At 39.6% G+C, this 21,199-nt stretch overlaps 1 protein-coding gene across 2 annotated transcripts in view; it reads right to left on the bottom strand.

Annotated features, from left to right (window-relative positions):
* The window catches only part of znf407 (zinc finger protein 407), a 485,332-nt gene that overhangs the window by 120,019 nt on the left and 344,114 nt on the right, over positions 1-21,199 (bottom strand). For both annotated transcript variants that reach the window (XM_060823093.1, XM_060823095.1), the window contains exon 8: positions 6,839-7,017. In XM_060823093.1, the coding sequence (XP_060679076.1) occupies positions 6,839-7,017 (179 nt within the window). The remainder of the gene's footprint in view (positions 1-6,838; positions 7,018-21,199) is intronic.

Here is a 21,199-nt window from a genome sequence, read left to right as displayed (position 1 = left end):
GTGACAATACTTCTGTTGAATAAAGGGAACTATGGAGCTATGTGGGAGGAGCTGGCCAAAGTTCAATGGTGCAATACCTTAGCAGGGATGACCGTGGAGGAACAATGGCGGATATTTCTGGGTATAATGCAGAAGTTGCAGGATCAGTTCATTCTTAAAAGGAAGAAAGATCCCAGGAGGAGGCATGGGTGACCGTGGCTGATGAGGGAAGTTAAGAAACATATAAAATTAAAAGAGAAAAAGTATAACATAGCAAAGATAAGTGGGAAAACTGAGGACTGGGGAGCTTTTAAAGAGCAACAGAGGATTACTAAGAAGGAAATACGCAGAGGAAAAATGAGGTACGAAGGTAAACTGGCCAATAATATAAAGGAGGATAGTAAAAGCTTTAAGTATGTGCAAGGCAAAAAAATGGTTAGGACTAAAATTGGGCCCTTGAAGACAGAAACAGGGGAATATATTACTGGGAACAAAGAAATGGCAGAAGAATTAAATGGGTACTTCAGATCTGTGTTCACTGGGGAAAACACAAACAATTTGTGGGCGGCACGGTGGCACAGTGGTTAGCACTGCTGCCTCACAGCGCCTGAAGACCCGGGTTCAATTCCCGACTCAGGCGACTGACTGTGTGGAGTTTGCACGTTCTCCCCATGTCTGCGTGGGTTTCCTCCGGGTGCTCCGGTTTCCTCCCACAGTCCAAAGATGTGCGGGTCAGGTGAATTGGCCATGCTAAATTGCCCGTAGTGTTAGGTAAGGGGTAATGTAGGGGTATGGGTGGGTTTCGCTTCGGCGGGTCGGTGTGGACTTGTTGGGCCGAAGGGCCTGTTTCCACACTGTAAGTCTAATCTAATCTAATCTCCCTGAGGTAACAGTGGCTGAAGGACCTGAACTTAAGGGAATCTATATTTGCCAGGATTTGGTGTTGGAGAGACTGTTAGGTCTGAAGGTTGATAAGTCTCCGGGGCCTGATGGTCTACATCCCAGGGTACTGAAGGAGGTGGCTCGGGAAATCATGGATGCGTTGGTGATTATTTTCCAGAGTTTGATATATTCTGAGTTATACCCTGCGGATTGGAGGGTGGCTAATGTTATACCACTTTTTAAGAAAGGTGGGAGAGAGAAAGCAGGAAATTATAGACCAGTTAGTCTGACCTCAGTGGTGGGAAAGATGCTGGAGTCTATTATAAAGGATGAAATTACGGCACATCTGGATAGTAGTAACAGGATAGGTCAGAGTCAGCATGGATTTATGAAGGGGAAATCTGCTTGACTAATCTTCTTGAATTTTTTGTGGATGTAACTCTGAAGATGGACGAGGGAGATCCAGTAGATGTAGTGTACCTGAACTTTCAGAAAGCTTTTGATAAAGTCCCACACAGGAGGTTAGTGAGTAAAATTAAGGCGCATGGTATTGGGGGCAAAATACTAGATTGGATTGAAAATTGGTTGGCTGATAGGAAACAAAGGGTAGTGATAAACAGCTCCATTTCGGAATGACAGGCAGAGACCAGTGGGGTACAGCAGGGATCCATGCTGGGACTGCAGCTTTTTACAATATATGCTAATGATATAGAAGATGGTATCAGCAATAACATTAACAAATTTGCTGATGATACAAAGCTGGGTGGCAGGGTGAAATGTGATGAGGATGTTAGGAGATTACAGGGTGACCTGGACAAGTTAGATGAGTGGGCAGATACATGGCAGATGCAGTTTAATGTGGATAAATGTATGGTTATTCACTTTGGTGGCAAGAACAGGAAGGCAGATTATTACCTCAATGGAATCAATTTCGATAAAGGGGCAGTACAGAGAGATCTGTGTGTTCTTGTACACCAGTCAATGAAGGCAGGCATGCAGGTACAGCAGGTAGTGAAAAAGGCTAATAGCATGCTGGCCTTCATAACAAGAGGAATTGAATATAGAAGCAAAGAGGTGCTTCTGCAGCTCTACAGGGCCCTGGTGAGATCACACCTGGAGTACTGTGTGCAATTCTGGTCTCCAAATTTGAGGAAAGGCATTCTGGCTATTGAGGGAGTGCAGTGTAGGTTCACGAGGTCAATTCCTGGAATGGTGGGATTAACTTACACTGAAAGACTGAAGCGACTGGGCTTGTATACCCTTGAGTTTAGAAGAGTGAGAGGGGATCTGATTTAGACATATAAGATTACGAAAAGATTGGACACTCTGGCAGCAGGAAACATGTTTCCGCTGATGGGTGAGTGCCGAACCAGAGGACACAGCTTAAAAATACGGGGTAGACCATTTAGGACAGAGATGAGGAGAAACTTCTTCACCCAGAGAGTGGTGGCTGTGTGGAATGCTCTGCCCCAGAGGGCAGTGGAGGCCCAGTCTCTGGATTCATTTAAGAAAGAGTTGGATAGAGCTCTCAAAGATAGTGAAATCAAGGGTTATGGAGATAAGGCAGGAAGAGGATACTAATTAGGAATGATCAGCCATGATCATATTGAATGGTGGTGCAGGCTCGAAGGGCTGAATGGTCTACTCCTGCACCTATTGTCTATGGTCAAATACTGTTCTTTCAGCACCCCTTCCAGTGTATTGCAAATTGCAAATTTATTATAACTCTGTAAGCAGGATTAAGGAATTTGTAATATTATATTTCCTTCACACGAAAGCACCTTTCTTTTGCTGTTAAATGTGATGGAGAGGCCGGAGGCAAGGTATGGGAGAAAATACCAAGGGCAGATCTGTGCAGGGGTGGGGGGGGGGGCACCTGAATGGAAAGGAGAATGTGCTAGAATAAAGATTACAAGAGAAAACATGAGATTAAAAAAGTGATGTTAAGTTTGCCCTCTGTGATACACATTCTAACTTTGTGGCTTCAACCAGTTTTCTCGCAATAACTCTAAAGCTTTATTTCACTATGTACAGAAAGACAAGTAGATGGTGCAACACTAGCCCTTCCTTTTGTCACCCCAAGAGTTCAAAACACTTTTCCAGGTACATATTTTAACTAAGGCACATACTATCAACTGATTTTTCTTAACAGACATGTGCAACCAGTTGTCAATCATACTGATACTCAAAGAGAAAACTGATTTTTTATCTATAAAGGAACTAACCTGTCTCAACTGACAACATAGGTAGAAACTAATAAAGTTTGAAGGAAATATTTTTGGTTGCTGCTAGAAAAGAGGTTCTTTCTTTCTTCTACTACAACATGTTTTTCTATGGAGAAGTGGCTAGCTGCTAGCCCACACTTTACCATAGTACATAGAACCTCTACAGTGTGGAAACAAGCCATTTGGCCCAACATGGTCACACCAATCCTCCAAAGAGTATCCCAGCCAGACCCATTCTCCCACCTAACTACTTTACATTTTCCCCTGACTGATGCACCTAATCTACACATCGCTGCACACTATGGGCAATTCACCTAACCTGCATATCTTTGGACTGTTGGAGGAAACTTACACAGACACATGGAGAATGTGCAAACTCGGGTCTCTGGCGCTGTGAGGCAGTAGTGCTAACCACTAAGCCACAGTGCCATCCAACGACTGATGGTCGTTACTTGAGAAATCCCTTGCAAGAACCATTTAATGATGCAGCAAACTAGCACTTCAGTGCAGCATGACAACCTGATTGTTACCTTGATAAGAGAAGACCTCCGTACGTGACACAGTGTGGGTTCCCTGCCCCAACCTACCAGATGGCAGACATTGGCAGATTATAGCCACAATTTTTGATCTCATACATTTGGAAGTAGAACTGTGGGGACAAATCCAATACAAATGACAGGTTTGAAGTTATTTCATGGATGATGGTTAATTTCACAGATAGAAAACTGTGAAATGAGATGATAGCTAGCTCAAGCTTTTATCCTGAAACTCAGATAATAAGAGGGAAAGAATATGGGAGACAGAGAGAGAGAATGGGAGAAACAGAGACAGAAAGAACACTTGGAGTTCTGAACTCTGACATATTCTCCCAGTGTTGTTCACTTCATAAATTGCTGTTTGTTAATGTTCTTGAATAGTCTTTCGCATGTTCTGTTAAATTAGAAGCCCTTCTTAAGCTCACATTTGCTTTTTTCATAAAATATAAACTTTTTAAATCTTTAACCTCCAGTTAAGCTCTGGTCAGTTAGGAAGAAAAACTTAAGATTTGCTTTCAAAGGATAAGTATATTCTTTCCCTTTGTGAAAAAAATTACAATTATTGCTCGTCAGTATTAAATTCATCACATTGCATTGAGATGACTAAACTGTTCTGCTAATTTTGCCAATATAAAATGTCCTTTGCTGTCACGACGATACACAGAACGTAAATAAAGACGACGAAGAAAGCATACGGAAATACTGGACTTGAAAATTAATACAAGTCAACATAATTGGATCCCAAGGTTTTTCCCTAGATTTAGCAGATTGTAAGCAGGAATACACAGGGCATCTGGTGGAATAATTTTATAAATTAGAATATAGAACATTATAGTGCAGTAGAGGCCCTTCAGTCCTTGATGTTGCGCTGACCTGTGAAACTAATCTGAAGCCCATCTAACTGACATTATTGCATTATCATCCATAAGTTTACCCAATGACCATTTAAATGCTGTTAAAGTTGGCAAATCTACTACTATTGCAAGCAAGGCATTCCATGCCCTTACTATTCTCTGAATAAAGAAACTACCTCTGACACCTGTCATATATCTATCACCCCTCAATTTAAAGTTATGTCCCTTCATGCTAGCCATCACCATCTGAGGAAAAAGGCTCTCACTGTTCACACTATATAATCCTCTGATCTTCTTGTATGTCTCAATTAAATCACCTCTCAACCTTCTTCTCTCTAATGAAAACAGCCTCAACACCCTCAGCCTTTCCTCAGAAGACCTTCCCTTCCATATCAGGCAACACCCTGGTAAATCTCCTCTGCACCCTTTCCAATGTTCCACATCCTTCCTATAATGTGGCAACTAGAACTTTATGCAATACTCCAAGTGTGGCCGCACCAGAGTTTAGTACAGCTGCAACATGACTTCATGGCTCCGAAACTCAATCCCTTTAACAATAAAAGCTGACACAACATGTGCCGCCTTAACAACCCTATCAAACTGGGTGGCAACTTTCAGGGATCTATGTACATGGAACACCAAAATCTCCCTGTTCATTCACACTCCCTAGAATTTTACCATTATCCAGTATTCTGTTTTCCTGTTACTCTTTCCAAAGTGAATCACCTCACGCTTTTCCACATTAAACTCCATTTCCCACCTCTCAGCCTGGCTCTACAGTGTATTTATTTCCCTCTGTAACCTGCAACATCCTGCTGCACTGTCCACAACTTAGTGTCATTGACAAATGTTCTAACCTATCCTACTACGCCTTCATTCAGGTCATTTATAAAAATGACAAACCCAAATCAGATCCTTGTGGTACACCACTAGTAACAGAACTTCAGAATGAACATTTCCCACTAACTACCATCCTCTGTCTTCTTTCAGCTAGCCAATTTCTGATCCAAATCAATAAATTACCCTGAATCCCATGCCTCTGTATTTTCTGCAATAGCCTACCGTGGGGAACGCTTTACTGAAATTCATATACACCACATCAACCGCTTTATCCTCATCCACCTATTTGGTCACCTTCTCAAAAAACTCAATAAGTGAGGCATGACCTACCCTTCACAAAATCATGTTGACTATCCCTAATCAAATGATTTCATTCTAGATTATTATAAAACCTATCTCTTATAACCTTTTCCAACACTTTACCCACAACTGAAGTAAGGCTGACTGATCTATAATTACCAAGGTTGTCTCAACTCCTCTTCTTGAACAAGGGGATAACGTTCGCTATCCTCCAGTCTTTGGCATTATTCCTGTAGACAATGACTGACATAAAGATCAAAGCCAAAAAAACTCTGCAATCTCCTCCCCAGCTCCCCAGAGAATCCTAGAATAAATCCTATCTGGCCCAGGGGACTTATCTATTTTCATTTATCTATTATCTACTTTCCAGAAATGCTAACACCTCCTCCTTATGAACCTCAATCCTGTCTAGTCTAAATAGCCTGTATCTCAGTATTCCCCTCAACAACATTGAATATTTTTCATCAGTATTCACACAAGAAAATGACATTCAGCACCTCTCCCATCTCCTCAGGCTCTACACACAATGTCCCACTACTGTCCTTGACTGGCCATAATCTTACTGTAGTCACTCTTTTATTCCTCACATATCTATAGAAAGCTATAGAATTCATGACCATCTCAGTCTGCTTTAAAATCATAACCTAATCTAATATGTTGCACGCATGCCACTTTTGTAGGGTTGCCAATTCACCAGGCATGTCCTGGAGTCTACAGGAAGTGATGTTAACTTCCTGAACACTGCTCCAAATAAACCTGTTGTGGTTGTAACAAGGTGGACCTTACGGAATATGAGTTCCTTGATTGTGGCTGTTACTCTGGTCCAATCAGGGAGACCTAGCTGATAAATATAAACAGGAGTGCCATGGTTCTGTTCACTCTGAGGGAGCTAGATCACTGTCAAGGACATTCCACGTGTAATAGATGGTGACTTGGTGATAGGATACTGGCCGCTACAGAATTATTTCAAAACCCAAAAGAAGAAAAAGCATTGTGAAATTCTGAATGTGCAAGTATGTTTTTTTCCCTTATTTTCTTTTGAGCATTTCTGTTTATTAGGTGGACTGAGATAGCTATAAGAAGGTCACATAATGAAAACCTCCAGGAGGAACATGTCTAATCAGAATAGGCAACCCTATCATTCTGTATTGTGACTATCAATAAAGCAAAGCAGTACAGAGCAAAAGAGAGAATTTGAAGAGTAAATAATGTTGAGTCCTACCTGCATGTAAATATGCCAAATCTGGATTCTCAATATCTGGATGAAGCTCTTTGAGATGATTGCGGAATTCCAAGGGGATATTGGTTCCATAATCACACTTTGGACAGTTGTACATTTGTACTCCCTCGTGTTTGCCAGTGTGTAGGATATGCTTGCGGATGTTCTCTGCACAGTTTGACCTAGATTTTTTTCCAAAAAAAGAATATTTAATTACTTTCAGCACTTTTAAAACTGTAGCCTTAATGTTTTAATTTCCAACTTAAGATGATTCAGCATTTATATTCTTTCAAATAAAGTCCATTAAAATTAAAGTATAAACTACAACAATTCAACCAAGAAAATCCAATAAGAAATGAGGCACTAAGAACTGAAGCAAAATGAAAGAATGCAATTATTGTACTTAATGTTACCTAAATAACCATCATGTTGACTATGAGGTTAGTGGTATTGCAACAATTAGGCATGATTAGGTTTGCATATATCATATAGAATCCGAAAGCCTCATAAAAGAGGTCATTAAAGAGTGAATGAAACATTGGCAATGAAAGTAACAATTTGCACGTCAACATATGCTTCAAGAATAATCATTGAATGTAAAACTATAAAAAGGAGGGCTCCTCTTTTAAGGAGAAAAAAATAGGAAGAATGATTGAATATTTAAACATAGTTCTGCTTTAATCCTACATTCCAATTTTGTTCTCTCACCAGACAATTTCTCTGTCCAAAATATGAGGATGCTGTGAGTCATCGTTAATGTCTGAACCTCCACCCAGTGGCTAAGTTGGGAACTATCCAATATAGTAGGCAACCTGACATGTCAGGTACTCCTGAAATTCAACGTTCTGGATCTGAAGTCACAAATACTTGACCTTTTGATCTACTGAGACCATTTCAAGCTATTAATTCATCTACATGCTTTGTTGGAACACTACACTTAATTACAGATCTAAATACAAGTTAAACAAATTCAAGACGACAATTACATTTTTCAAGATAGATGTCCTTTTTAAAAATGAAAGAAAATACTGTTTTTAGTGTTTTAAAAATAAGCGACCAAATATTACATGCTACAATATTTAAAACTTCAGTAAAAACTGAACTGAGACAACAGCACTTATAAATTCTGCTTTCTTTTTCTAAATCTGAAGCATAGTAGAAACACAATATATTATAAATTCTAAAGGAGTAATAATAAAAATTTCGCTTTAATGATATTCATGCACAGACCATCAAAGTAGGTATTTTGTTGCATTCCCGGAATAATCTTGTATGAAAGTGATTAAATTGCATTGTTAAGTCTCTAATGTTTTTATGCTTTTGCCTTGTTCAGTCTTTTGGCTCTGTAAACATAAAAACCTCTGTCTCAAATACCCTCCCTCAAATGGTAGGGTATGACGATGTAAACTTGCAGATATGTTGCTCTATTTATAAGCATTTTTCCAGCCATATAAGAAGATAGCCCCACCACCCTTCCAACCCAACTTTCACTGTTACAATAAAAACCAAAATCGCTGTTAAGACTCAGCAGGTCTGGCAGCAGCTGTGGAGAGAAGTCAGAGTTAATGTTTTGGGCTCAATAACTATTCCTCAGAATTTCCTCAGTTTCTGCTGAGCCTTTTCAGTAATTTTTGTTTTTGTTTCACTATCACAATCGTGACAATATTTTGTTTCACGTTCCCTTCATCTGCTGAGTTAGCCAAGACTTGCAAAATTGTCCCAAAGCAATTCAAAGGCATGTTACCAAACAAAAATGTAACAGAGCACATAAAAGGGCAGAGGTAAAAAAGGTGAAGGAGAGAACTTCAAAGATGATGCGTGTGACAGACAACACAGCATGTATGGATGGGATGGGGGAGAAAAGGGGTAATTAAATGAATGTTTATATATGTTAACAAGTAATGCTTTGAACAGAGCTCTAATGATATTCTAAAGGCAGAAAACAGAAGTAACATCAAATATTGCTGGAAATACTCAGTAGGTCTGGCAGTTGTGCATTGATTAATATAGAGGTAACCACAGGAAGTTCCAAAATTTTTTTCAACAAGGTTTGGGCATGGGCATCTTTAAGGATGCTGCCCCCACCACAGAGAAAATCCCATGGATTAAGTGTCAATCAAGCACTCGAGTGGTGAGGAGCAGGCTTCTCAACCAATTTGGATCCATGGCTGGTCGACAGCCACTAGGCGATACAAGATGGTGTAGTCACAGGGAGGGGGATGCCAGAGGGTGGAGGTAAGGGCAGAGTGGAGGCTTTCACCAGGCACCTCCTTGCTCCCCATATTTTTCCCCAATTTTCTCTAGACTGAGGACAAATAGAGCTTCTGCCCTCACATGAACCCAGCAGGCAGGCTGCCCCAATTTCCAAGTCTTAAAGTGCTCAATCAGGGTGGTGACAGGTTGAGGTATATAAATGATTGGTAATTAACTACTTAATAGCCTTAATTGATGGTGTCTTGCAAAGAGCAAGGCTATGAAGCGATTTGAACACATGCAGGCCAATTTTAAAATTGAAACCTTGCCACAGTTTAGGAGCCTGTTTAGGTACAAGAGCACAGAGTTGATAGGTGAACAGAGCTTGGTGAGAATGAGAAATCAGAATTTTGGGTAAGTTAAATTTATAGAATAATTGAACTATGCCTAATTAATGGCAATATCTGAAAAACATTGGAAGGAAAGGGAAATGCAAAATTTGGCTTTGAAGAAATCCAAGACAGTGCAAAAGGTGAATCTTTCCCCCGAAACATAAATTACATTCACTGCAATGCGAAGTAATCAAGGTATTGTGATTAATTCTAGGCACCAGACTGTAGGAAGGATACTATAGCCTTCGAGGGATTGCAGGTAGATTTAACAGAAGCCTCCTAGGCTAGATTATAAGAAGAAATTACACAAAAGAGAGCTGTATTCTCTGGAATTTAGAAGATTAAGGAATGATTTGATAAAACTTCCTCAGATGTGAAGAGGAGAAGACAGGGTAGATAGAGAGAAACTTCCAGCAATAGGAGGCAATGTCTAAAAATCATGGTCCAACTTTTCAGGAGTGAAATTAAGGAACAATTCATAAAGGTTGGCAGAAATTAAGAACGCTTTTCTAAAAATGACAAATGATGCTAGATCCATTGTAAATTTTGCTGCCTGAAGTTGACAGATTTTGTCTTGCATTTGCATTCTTTATTGTTTCTTAATTCAGATCACTTCCTGCATGACTGCATGGTGGCACAGTGGTTAGCACTGCTGCCTCACAGAGCCAGAGACCCGGGTTCGATTCCTGGCAACTGTCTGTGTGGAGTTTGCACATTCTCCCCGTGTCTGTGTGTGTTTCCTCCGGGTGCTCTGGTTTCCTCCCACAGTACAAAAACGTGCAGGTTAGGTGAATTGGTCATGCTAAATTGCCTGAAGTGTTAGGTGAAAGGGTAAATGTAGGGGTATGGGTCTGGGTGGGTTGCTCTTCGGAGGGTCGGTGTGGACTTGTTGGGCCGAAAGGCCATTTCCACATTATAGGTAATCTAATCTAATGCCCAAAGGCATTAAGGAATGTGGTGCAGAGGTGGATATGTGGAGTTAGATTGTAGGTCAGTCACAAGTTCACCAAATGATAGAAAAGGCTCAAGGGACTAAACGGCCTCCTCTTGCTCACGTAATAAGAGGAAACTTCATGTCTGATATTGATCACTTAAATCTGCCATACTTATATTTTCATGTGCATTAGCATGTTAAAGGTATACAATGAAACTGCACTTCTGTTTGAAAAAAAAGATATGCATGGAAGAGTGGATAATTTTGTTATCCTGCACCCCAAAAACCAGAAAGAGAAAAACTGCCGCTGCTTTTGTTACCTATGATGTTGATAACTGTAGGAGAGGACGAAGGTCAGCAAAGGTGATGCTGCAGATTGAACAAGAAGCAAAGCACAGACACTCTCCTTAGCAACATTGTAAGCTGCATGAGACTAGCCCACTGGGAACTTTACAGCTTCAGTCTTCAGTGAGATATTCTAGTTGGAAAGGACTGCAAGAAAGCTTACTCAGCTTCTTTCTCATCAGAAATAAAATGAGTTTTAAAAAGTGGTTGATTTTCATTCATGCTCAGAGACCTTGAATACAGCAGTACAATAGCCTGTGGCAGATTGGTAACGCAGAACAGTAAGTAGATTAGTAAAATGAAGACACACTAAAATGGATTCAGACGATAAAATGGGAGAAAAACAGTATTAAAATGACAATATAACTACAAAACAAAAAAAAACTCATGAATGTAAACATTGGATGTAACCAGTAGAAACATACCAGACATTTAAAAAAAAACACAACTGGATTCCATGGCTCATTTCACCCAGTAAACTATCATATGGTAGTTGATTTTGTTCGAAAATCACAAAACAATTTGGGGCAATATTGTCAGCTGCACTTGTTCAACATAATAAGAAATATATCCATAATGTACAGACTGGCAAGAAAACAAATTGATCTCATGATTTGTAAAACACATCGGATGCAAATTATGAACCTGGGAGATGCAAAAGCATTATTTCCTGATACACCATTGGAATTAACATGATAATAAAATTGCTTTGTGCCTTCATTGTGATTTTCTTTTAAAGTCTTGAAGCATTGACTTATTTGTGGCCAACTTGTAATCAGTATTTTTCTTTTATCTTTGTGTATTCTTTCATATAATCTCTGCCATGAAGCACGCACCCATCTACAGAAATTCAGAAGAGTACCATTTCATAATTTTTAGAAAAGATTCTGTGAAATGATTGCAGAGAAATAAAAGAGGCTACCTGGCTTTTTGAAATACAGCTTAATAATACATGGCTGCTTCACAAAAATCGAATGCAGTCATTTTAAAATGTCCCGTACAATTTCAGAAACTTGCACAACGCTCATCTTTTGTCCCTTGGACCTCGTACAAATGTCTTTTTTTTAACAGATTGTACCATGTTCCCAACAGACATTTCCCCATTTCTATTCTCTTCAACTCCTGTGAGCCCTTGTTCTGTGTGATAAGGAAATCTCCTTGGGGATCTGAGCTGTGTAGTTTTTGCACCACGAGTGACAAGGACTCGACTTGAATAACTGCTGTATGCAGGTTGTAATTATGTCAGCCGGAGTGTTGAACAAGGGGGCTGATTAATGTGAGCCCCTGCCCAGGGATAGTCCCATCTAAACCTTACCACAGGACAGTGCTAGGGATGGATTAAGGTGAAAAGTGGGGTGGGGAGGGGGGTGGGGAGGTGGAGGAGAAGAAAACAGAAAAATACAGTACCTATGTGATAGATGAATTGCTGTAACAGTCTTCAGGCAGATGTTCATGGACAATATAACATACAATTACTAGTCCTCATCACCTTTCCTGGCATGAAATAAAAACAGGCTACAATAGCTCATATGAGAAAAAGCAAAATTAGTTTTCACTGTAAAGCAACAACTCGCCTGGCATGGCAAAAACCTAGCATCCCTTGACTATTTGGGCAACATACTTGCATCAGTCAAAATTTAAGGATCAATTTAAAGAATTCTGATCCTGTTGATAATTTTGATTTTAAATGCAGGCAAGGTAGATTATATTTTGGTTTCTTTAAGAATGATAGATTACTGAAGAGGAAGAAATTGGTTACATTACACAAAGCAGCAGCTGAGAATAATAACAGTTTAACATAAATCACTGTGGGGCAATCAGCCAAGCGCATCACTCCCAACCAACTAATCCCACATAAAGCACTCAAATACTGATGAATGTGAAATGCCATCTAGTGGGAAGAAAGTCCATAAAGCGTCTCCAAAATGTGTTCCAATAATAACTGAGGGGATGTGGTTGACCTAATTGCTATTATTTAAACAATAAAATGGCGGTGGAGATCCCAATAGACGATTAACCCACGTCCAATGGTTGAACTGCAGGCAACACAGCAAATTCATGTTGTGCTCATCACTGAAGTGATGGCTCTATGCAATCAGCACCAACCTCACTGTTCACTTGCAGTATGTATTAGCAGTAGCCCAAAAATGGTAAATTCTGAGCACCACTTAAATTTCACCAGGTCCTCTTAAAGATGTTTGTTGAGTCCAGTTTGGGCAGTCATGCAGGAAGTGATCTGAATTAAGAAACAATAAAGAATGGAAAAACAAGGTAGAGAGCAGACAGTAGGATTGTTGAAATTTGTACTGGAGGCACGATGGAAGAGTCGTCCTTTATCTACAGGCAGCAAGAAGATTCTCTAGTCACATATCCAAAAGCCTGTGGAACTGACAGCCGTCAAGGTCAATATCAAGACTCCAGTTTTGAGAATGTTAAGTCAACTCTGAAACATTCTGCATTCAAGACTAGCAAATGCATCCTTGATTATCAGATCATACCACCATAACACCAGATTCATACACCTTTTACTCCCATACACACAATATCGTCCTGCCGAAAATTGTACATCAATCATAACTAACATCAATTCCACCACACACCTCACAGCCTGCGCACACTGACAGCTATAAGGCAATGATAGTCACATGATTCAGACAGATCACATGATAGTGACACATTAACATGCATCTTGAAGGAAAAGTAGCACAAAATCAGAGACAGCAGGAGCTCATGGAGGAGTTAGTACTGGCTATTACAGAATGATCAATTGCTAACCCCACTGCCAATGGTGGGATTGAAGGTTACATTCTCATACTTAATCCTCATCCTCACTTTTTTTGGAGGAGACAATGGCATAGTGTTAATGTCACAGGACGAGCAACTAAGAGGCCCATTTGGCACAGGCTCAAATTGCATCATGGCAGTTGGTGAAAATTATATTTAGTTCATAAAATTTAGAATATAAAGCTAACCTGAGAAATTGTGGCCATGAAACAAATCATTTATTGTTATACAATCCATCTAGTACACCCATTTTTAAGGGTTCAAATCTGTCATCCTTAACCTGGTCTAGCCTACATGTGACCCCAAACCAACTGCAATGTGGTTGATTCTCAACTAGCCTTTGAAATCAGCTAGCAAAGACTCAATTAAAGATGGTCAACAAATGCTGGCCATGCCAACTTGCCCTCCATCCCATATTCTATACTGATTTAGAAGCTACAGATGGTGTAACCATCCATCTTTTAATTTCTGTCACTTCCCTCACACTAACTGGCCCCTTACACATTTCTCCTTCCAGACATGCAAGTGCAACCTGGCCAAACTGGAGGAACAGCAAAAAGTGAGTGGTGATGGAGACACAGCCTGTCATTCATTCTAATACTTGCAGCCATCAGCTTAGATTCTGAATACTGCATGTAATTTAGAGGCCAATACAGAGTCTAGACCTGCATATGGTGAAATATGGGCACAACTGGCTGGGCAGAAACACATTTAGTGTGATGCAGAAGACTGGGATGACTTCAATGGAACAGGTTACAAGAGCAAGTCATGAGTGTGGACAATTAAAATGTATTCACAATTTCCCTACTAAACTGTGCAGAAATAAACATGCAGTTTGAATGCCAAATTGTAATTTTTTTTCCCTATCTTCTCAAGTAACTCCACATTATTTTTATAATAACTAAGCTTGTGTAAGCGGGACATCATACAAGTTTAACAACTTCCCTACTTTTCAATTAAATAAATCCTAGGGCTTAATTCGCAATTTAAAGAAAGGTCTAGGTAGCCTGCATCGTTACTTTTAATGCTTTATGTATTTGCACTCCCAGATCCTAGTTAAGTTATTACTTTCTTTGAAATATGTGATTTCCTTAATTTTCCTACCAAAATACAATGTCTCACATTTATGTGTGTTGAAATTAACTTGCTATTTATAAGTCTCTTCTGTAAATTCATTCCTGGCTGCATGGTGTTAATCCACAATGAATTAAAAGAAAAGTCTGAAATATTTCTCCTGACTACCTCACTCACTGCTGACCTGCTGACAATGCAGCTCATTGAACTTTTCCTGCCAAATTACTCAAAGTAGTTGCATAACATAATTTATCACATAGTATTGCTATCCACTTCAGAACTGGGCTGGGAAACATACATAAAATATATTTCAGTTCTGTTTTTGCATGATGAAACAGAAAAGTCAAGGATTAGATCCATGAGAAAACATAAACCAAACAGATAACCCGATAGAGGTCTTTAAATTTATATAGATAAACATAGACAAAGTGGTTCAACTTGTGGGCTGAAAATTGCAGGCTGTCAATATAACATAGTCACTAATAAACTCAATAGGAAATCCAAAAGAATTTCTCTTTACCAAAGAGTGGTGAGAATGTGGAACTCACTATTTCATTGCTACTTTTAATCGTGTAACCTGTTCCACTGAAGTTCTCTCTGTCTTCTGCATCAGCGCTAAATTTGAGAATACTTGGATATGAATGCATTTAAGGATATCTAGATAGACATATGGAGAAGAAAGGAATATTGTAATAGATGTAGATAATGAAAGATAGCAAGGGCATCAAGCAGAGCATAAATGCTGGACTGTTTCTGTGCTTTATATTTGATGCAAGATCTTAAACATGTGTAAACATTTACTGTAATTAAATTCTTCTGTTCACATGATCAACTTTATCATATTGTTCATTTCAACCCAAAATTAAAGATCTATTTATGTGGAAGAAAACAAGCAGACAGAAAGGGAAATCAAAAACAAAACTTCATTCATTTAAATTGGTGTCATGAGTTGCATCTTTTGATTTATTAATACATCAAGTGTTCTTGTGTGCTATCATAAGTAGTATGCCAGAAGCATTTTGGAATTTGACAAGTTGTGGTATTATCAATGGACAATGAAAATGTGTGGTGTTATATAAAAGATAACCTACTTGGGCATATTATCTCTAGTAAAATGAAATGAAGTGTACCATTCTTGTGTGCAAATAATAGGCAAATATGTTGGGAGATGAAAGAAGATAGACAGCAATGTGCGTGACTAAGAGAGGTAATGGCTTAATGGCACACCCAAGCACATAATCAGGTAAACTGGACTTGTTTATAGCTGAAAATGTGTTGCTGGTTAAAGCACAGCAGGTTAGGCAGCATCTCAGCAACAGGGAATTCAACAGCAAAAGGGTAAAGTTGGAGAGGAGGACTTTTTGTTTAATTGTGTCCTTCTGATGGGGGTAACACTGACAATAGAGCACTTATTACCTATCCCAAGATACCATTAATAAATAAACATGATGTTTGATGCCATGTATGGATTGGTAATCTCTGTCCCCTATCCAATCTGTGAAGGAACCAGTTTTATTTCAGTTTTTTTTACATTAGCTCATAGCATATTCGCTGCTATGTTAAATGATCATGGTTTCAAGACTCACTCTCGACAGGCCTTCTCAAGACAGCCCTGAAGGCCGTCAATCTAACAGTTACTTTTAAATTCAACAGGAAATTCAGACAAAATCTCTTTGCCCAAACAGTGGTAAAAATATTGAACTCAATATTACAGAGAGTAGTTGAGATGCATAACATGCATCAGAAATGTAGTTTTTCAAATGAGTCATTAATCCAGGACCCATCTCCTCTCAGGTTAAAGATTCATAGCACTATTTCAAAGATGATAGGACAGTTCAGTTCCATCTCCTGGCCAATGTTTATTACTCTGTCAACATTATTGGAAAAAAAAACAGTTGATCTGGTCATTATCACAATGCTGTTTGTGGTAGCTTGCTGTGCACAAATTGCCTGCCATGTTTCCAACAATATAGTAATGACTACACTTAAAAGGTTAATGAAAAGTGCTTTGCAACATCCTTGAGCCATGAAAGATGCAACATAAACACAAGCCTGTCTTTCATTGTTTAAAATATTAAATCATGGAATGTGGCATCACTGAAAAGTCAGAATTTAACACTGACAAAAGTCTGACAAAACAATGTGTCTGCAGTCACATGTAGGCCAGACTGTTTAAGGATTGCAGAATTCCTCTCTTAAAAGGACATAAGTGAACCAGATAAAATTTTAAAACAATGGACAATGCTTACATGGTCATTATTAGGCTAGGTTTAACTCCAGATTTTTGTTCAATTCAAACTTCAACTGCCACGGTTGGAATCGAAAATATATCCTCAGTCTAATTCAATGTCAATGCCATATTGAGTTACACATTCCATGATCTTCTCTCAAGTGACTAGATTTGCAGAATTAATTTTTTCATGAGAATTGAACTTCAACTTCTTATTAAGTATCTTAATATTAAAATCTAAGCTTTTATATTCAATGACTACAAAAGAAATAAGCATGGGTAAGAATTAGCTTATACTTTTGATTTGCAAAAATTCCAGATTCAAATCCTTTTTTAAAATAATTCCATAGGATTTGGACTTCATGGCAACACTAAAATGTATTGCTCTTGAGAAGGTAGTGATACTTTAGAACTGAGATAAGGAGGAATTTCTTCAACCAGAGGGTAGTGATTCTGTGAAACACATTGCCACAGAGCTCTGTGGAGGCCAAGTCAGTGAGTGTATTTAAAACAGAGATAGATAGGCTCTTGACTGGTAGTGGGATCAAAGATTACAGGGAGAAGATGGGAGAATGGTGTTAAGAAATATGTCAGCCATCACCGAATGGTGAAACAGACTTAATGGGCCAAACGGCCTAATTTTGCTCTCACATCTTATGGTCTTATGGTGATGAGCCACCTTCCTGAACTGCTGCAATCCATCTGATGTAGATACACTGACAGTGCTATTCGAAAGGGAGTTCCAGTATTTTCCCCAGCAATGGTGAAAAAAAAGTGCTATAGATCGATACAGTTTGGCTTGGGGGAGAAGCTGCAAGTTCTGGTGTTCTCAGGAATTTGCGGCTCCTATCCTTCTCAGTGATTGTTTGAAAGGTAAGAGCTTTGGTGAGTTGCTGAGCATTCAAATATTACAAAGTGGAGTTATGTGCATCTGAGATATTAAGCTCATGCTGGGCTGAGAGGGCTTAACAGATCTCAAGTCTTTCAGAAATTCCTACCAAATGTGCAGATACATATAAGCTGGTTCCAACAGAAGAAACATGAAGAGAAATATAGAACATAATAAAGTTATTCAACACTCATAAAAACAAAACCTGCTGCCTAGACAGCAACTAGTGTGAAAAGATTAAACATCTATCCCCATTTTTGCACTTAAAATTAGTATTTAAAATTAGTATTAAAAATGATTGAGATGGGGAAAAGTAGAAGTTGCATAAAACTTCAAAGCCAAACCTTGATAAAATACAATCAACTGTATTCATGTGACATTTCTGATTTCCATACTAGTCGTTTTCCTGACTAACAGTCCCTACAGTTTATCTGGGTGAGACAGTCAGTTTATACATGCAGTTTTGTGCTGTGGCTCATGCTTATTGGAAACTGAAATCATTGTTCCACAAGTTTTAGGGTGAGAACACCATTCCCATGAGTGCTATCAAAAAAAATCTGTATATTGTGTGGAATTTAGCACAGGCATTTCTTTCAAAATTACAAGTCCAAAACCTCTTACTAAAAAAAAAATCACATTTAGATTGACCATTTTGAAGTTAAGTTCACTGCAGTTACCTTGTTAATGTTTTGGGGAAGTTGCTTTGATTGTTATGGCATTTACTTGCTGTGCCCTAATGGGTAGTACTGGTACCTGAAAGTTTCAGAATTTAAGCAGAGAAATCTCGGCTAACACTCCAATGCATTACAAAGAGTGCACTGCACTGGCAGAATTACAACCTTTCAGTGGAAATATTATATCTCCCTCTCAGGTGCATGCAAAAGATCCCATGGTCTAATTTGAAAGAAGAGTAGGCTAGTTATCCCTGGTATCCTGACCAATATTTATCCCTCAAACAACATTTAATAAAAACAGATTATCTGGTCATTACCGTTTGTGACAACATGGTATACACAATTTATCTGTTGTGTTTTCTACAACAATGGTGACACTTCAAAAGTACTACATTGGCTGTTGAACGCATCTAGTGCAGACTGTAAAGGTGCAAGTGTCTTAAAGAGTTCATATTGAAAAGTGCCTTAATCACTACTCAGAATAAGATGTCATGCAGATTTAGAGGAAGAACAACTTAGAACCTCAAAGGAGTAAGACCTACCATCCTCAAGTCTCTGTGACAATGTCCATCATGTCAGTGTAACTTGTACTTAGTTGCTCACTGCATCTTATTTAAGACAAGAGCTTCTTCTCATTAGAGTAGACAATAGATTTCTTCTACCCATGTCAGACCAAATGGACCCTTCAAACTCCTATCCCAAAAAAAGGATGGTGGCAATGTACCTACCGCATGGTCAGCAATACAACAGATAACCTCAAAACAAAATGGCCTGCAGTGAGAACTGTTCATGATATGTGGCAGTGTAAATTCAATTTAGCTGCTTCACACACATGCTGGGAGTAGCAAAGGTCTGAAAATTTCTTCAGACAAGGCTGAAAAAATCTTGCTTATGCAGATGGTCAGCAGCAGAAAGAGATAAACACTGAAGGAGTGTTCAGAAGAGAAGCTCACAGAGGAGAAAGTGAGGACTGTAGATGCTGGAGATCAGAGACCAGAGTGTGGTGCTGGAAAAGCACAGCAGGTCAGGCAGCATCTCAGGAGCAGTAGAATCGACGTTTCAGGTATAAGCCCTCCAACAGGAATGAGACTTGTGGGCCAGGAGACTGAGAGATAAATGGGAGGAGGGTGGGGTTGGGGAGGAAGATAGCTGAGAATGCAATAGGTAGATGAAGGTGAGGGAGAAGGTTATAGTTCAGAGAAGGGGGTGGAGCGGAAAGGTGATGGACAGATCAGGAGGGCGGTGCCAAGTTGGAGGCTTGGGACTGGGATAATGTGAGGGGAGAGGGGAAGTGAGGAACATTAATGCCATGTAGTTGAAGTGTCCCAAGACGGAATATGAGGCGTTCTTCTTCCAGGTATTGGGTGGTAATGGTTTGGTGATGGAGAACCTGCATGTCTTTGACAGAATGGGAGGTGGAGTTGAAGTGTTCAGCCACGGGGCGGTGGGTGTGGTTGGTGTGGGTGTACCAGAGATGTTCTCTGAAATGATCCACAAGTAGGTGTCCTGTCTCCACAATGTAGAGGAAACCACATCGGGTGCAACAGACACAGTAGATGACATTGGTGGAGGTACAGGTATATTTCTGTTGGATGTAGGAGGATCCTTTTGGGCCATCCACAATCTCATCACCTCTGGGGATCTCCCATCCACAGCCTCCAACCTCACTGTCTGTGAACCCTGCACCCACCCGATTCTACCTCCTACCGAGATTCACAAACCTGACTTCTCTGGTCGACCCATTGTCTCTGCCTGCTCCTGTCCCACTGAACTCATCTTTGCCTACCTTGACACCATCCTATCCTCCTTAGTCCAGGAATTCCCCACCTACATTCGGGATACCACCCACGCCCTTCACCTCCTCCAATATTTTTGTTTCCCCATCCCCCAACCCCCATCTTCACTATGGACATCCAGTCCCTGTATACATCCATCCGCCATGATGAAGGCCTCCAAGGCCTCCATTTCTTCCTCTCACACCATCCCAACCAGTACTCTTCCACTGACACCCTCATCCGCCTGCCTGAAACATCAATTCTGCTGTTCCTCAGATGCTGCCTGACCTGCTGTGCTTTTCCAGCACCACACGCATAACAAAAGAGAACCTCACTACAAGATATGGAAAACACAAACCAGACCTGGTAAAAGGAGAATTAGGCAGTCCTTGCATTTGGAGTCTTAGTCATTCCAAGGAAACAACAGTTTGCAATAAAAAAAACATCAAAGGACTACAGATGTAGAGAATCTGAAACAAAAAAAAAACAAAAACTGATGGAGAAAGTCAGCAGGTCTGACAACATCTGCAGAGAGAAGGCAAAGTTAATGTTTCTTGTTCTGTGAGCCTTCTAACAGATTGTATTGAGTCCAGTGATTTGAAGAAATCCCAAGTTATAGCTAAGCTGGAGCATGAATGGACATCAGAAGCTCTGCAAGTAAAGTTTAAATCCTTAGTGGGCAAAGGAAAACATTTAAAAATGGCAGAGTACAGGTAGGAAATACTAAAAGTAAAGAGAAGTGCTTACAAATCATATTGAACATCATCACTATATCAGGCAGACACCACACAGCATAGCTTAAAATGGAAATCAAGGGCCAAGAAAATTGTTGGCATCATGAACAGGAGGAATCCGCCAGAAAAGAAAGCCCATGAGCGTAGACATCATTTTAAATCCACAAGCAGTGGGATATATTCAGTAAAGCAGCTAAGGAAGTGGGAATAATTTATTTAGGCCACAAATAACAAAATTAAATCATAAAACCTGCAAAAAGGGTTATGTATTGTCTAAAACAGCCATAGAAATCTGGGATCCTTAAGTTTGAGCACAAATTAAAAAGGAACACCTCCAAAA

This window comes from Hemiscyllium ocellatum, chromosome 4 (genome assembly GCF_020745735.1).
Source record: "Hemiscyllium ocellatum isolate sHemOce1 chromosome 4, sHemOce1.pat.X.cur, whole genome shotgun sequence".
In the NCBI taxonomy this organism is placed as follows: Eukaryota; Metazoa; Chordata; class Chondrichthyes; order Orectolobiformes; family Hemiscylliidae; genus Hemiscyllium; species Hemiscyllium ocellatum.
The sequence above is the reverse complement of the archived record's forward strand: the minus strand, read 5'-3'. Positions and strand labels throughout refer to the sequence as shown.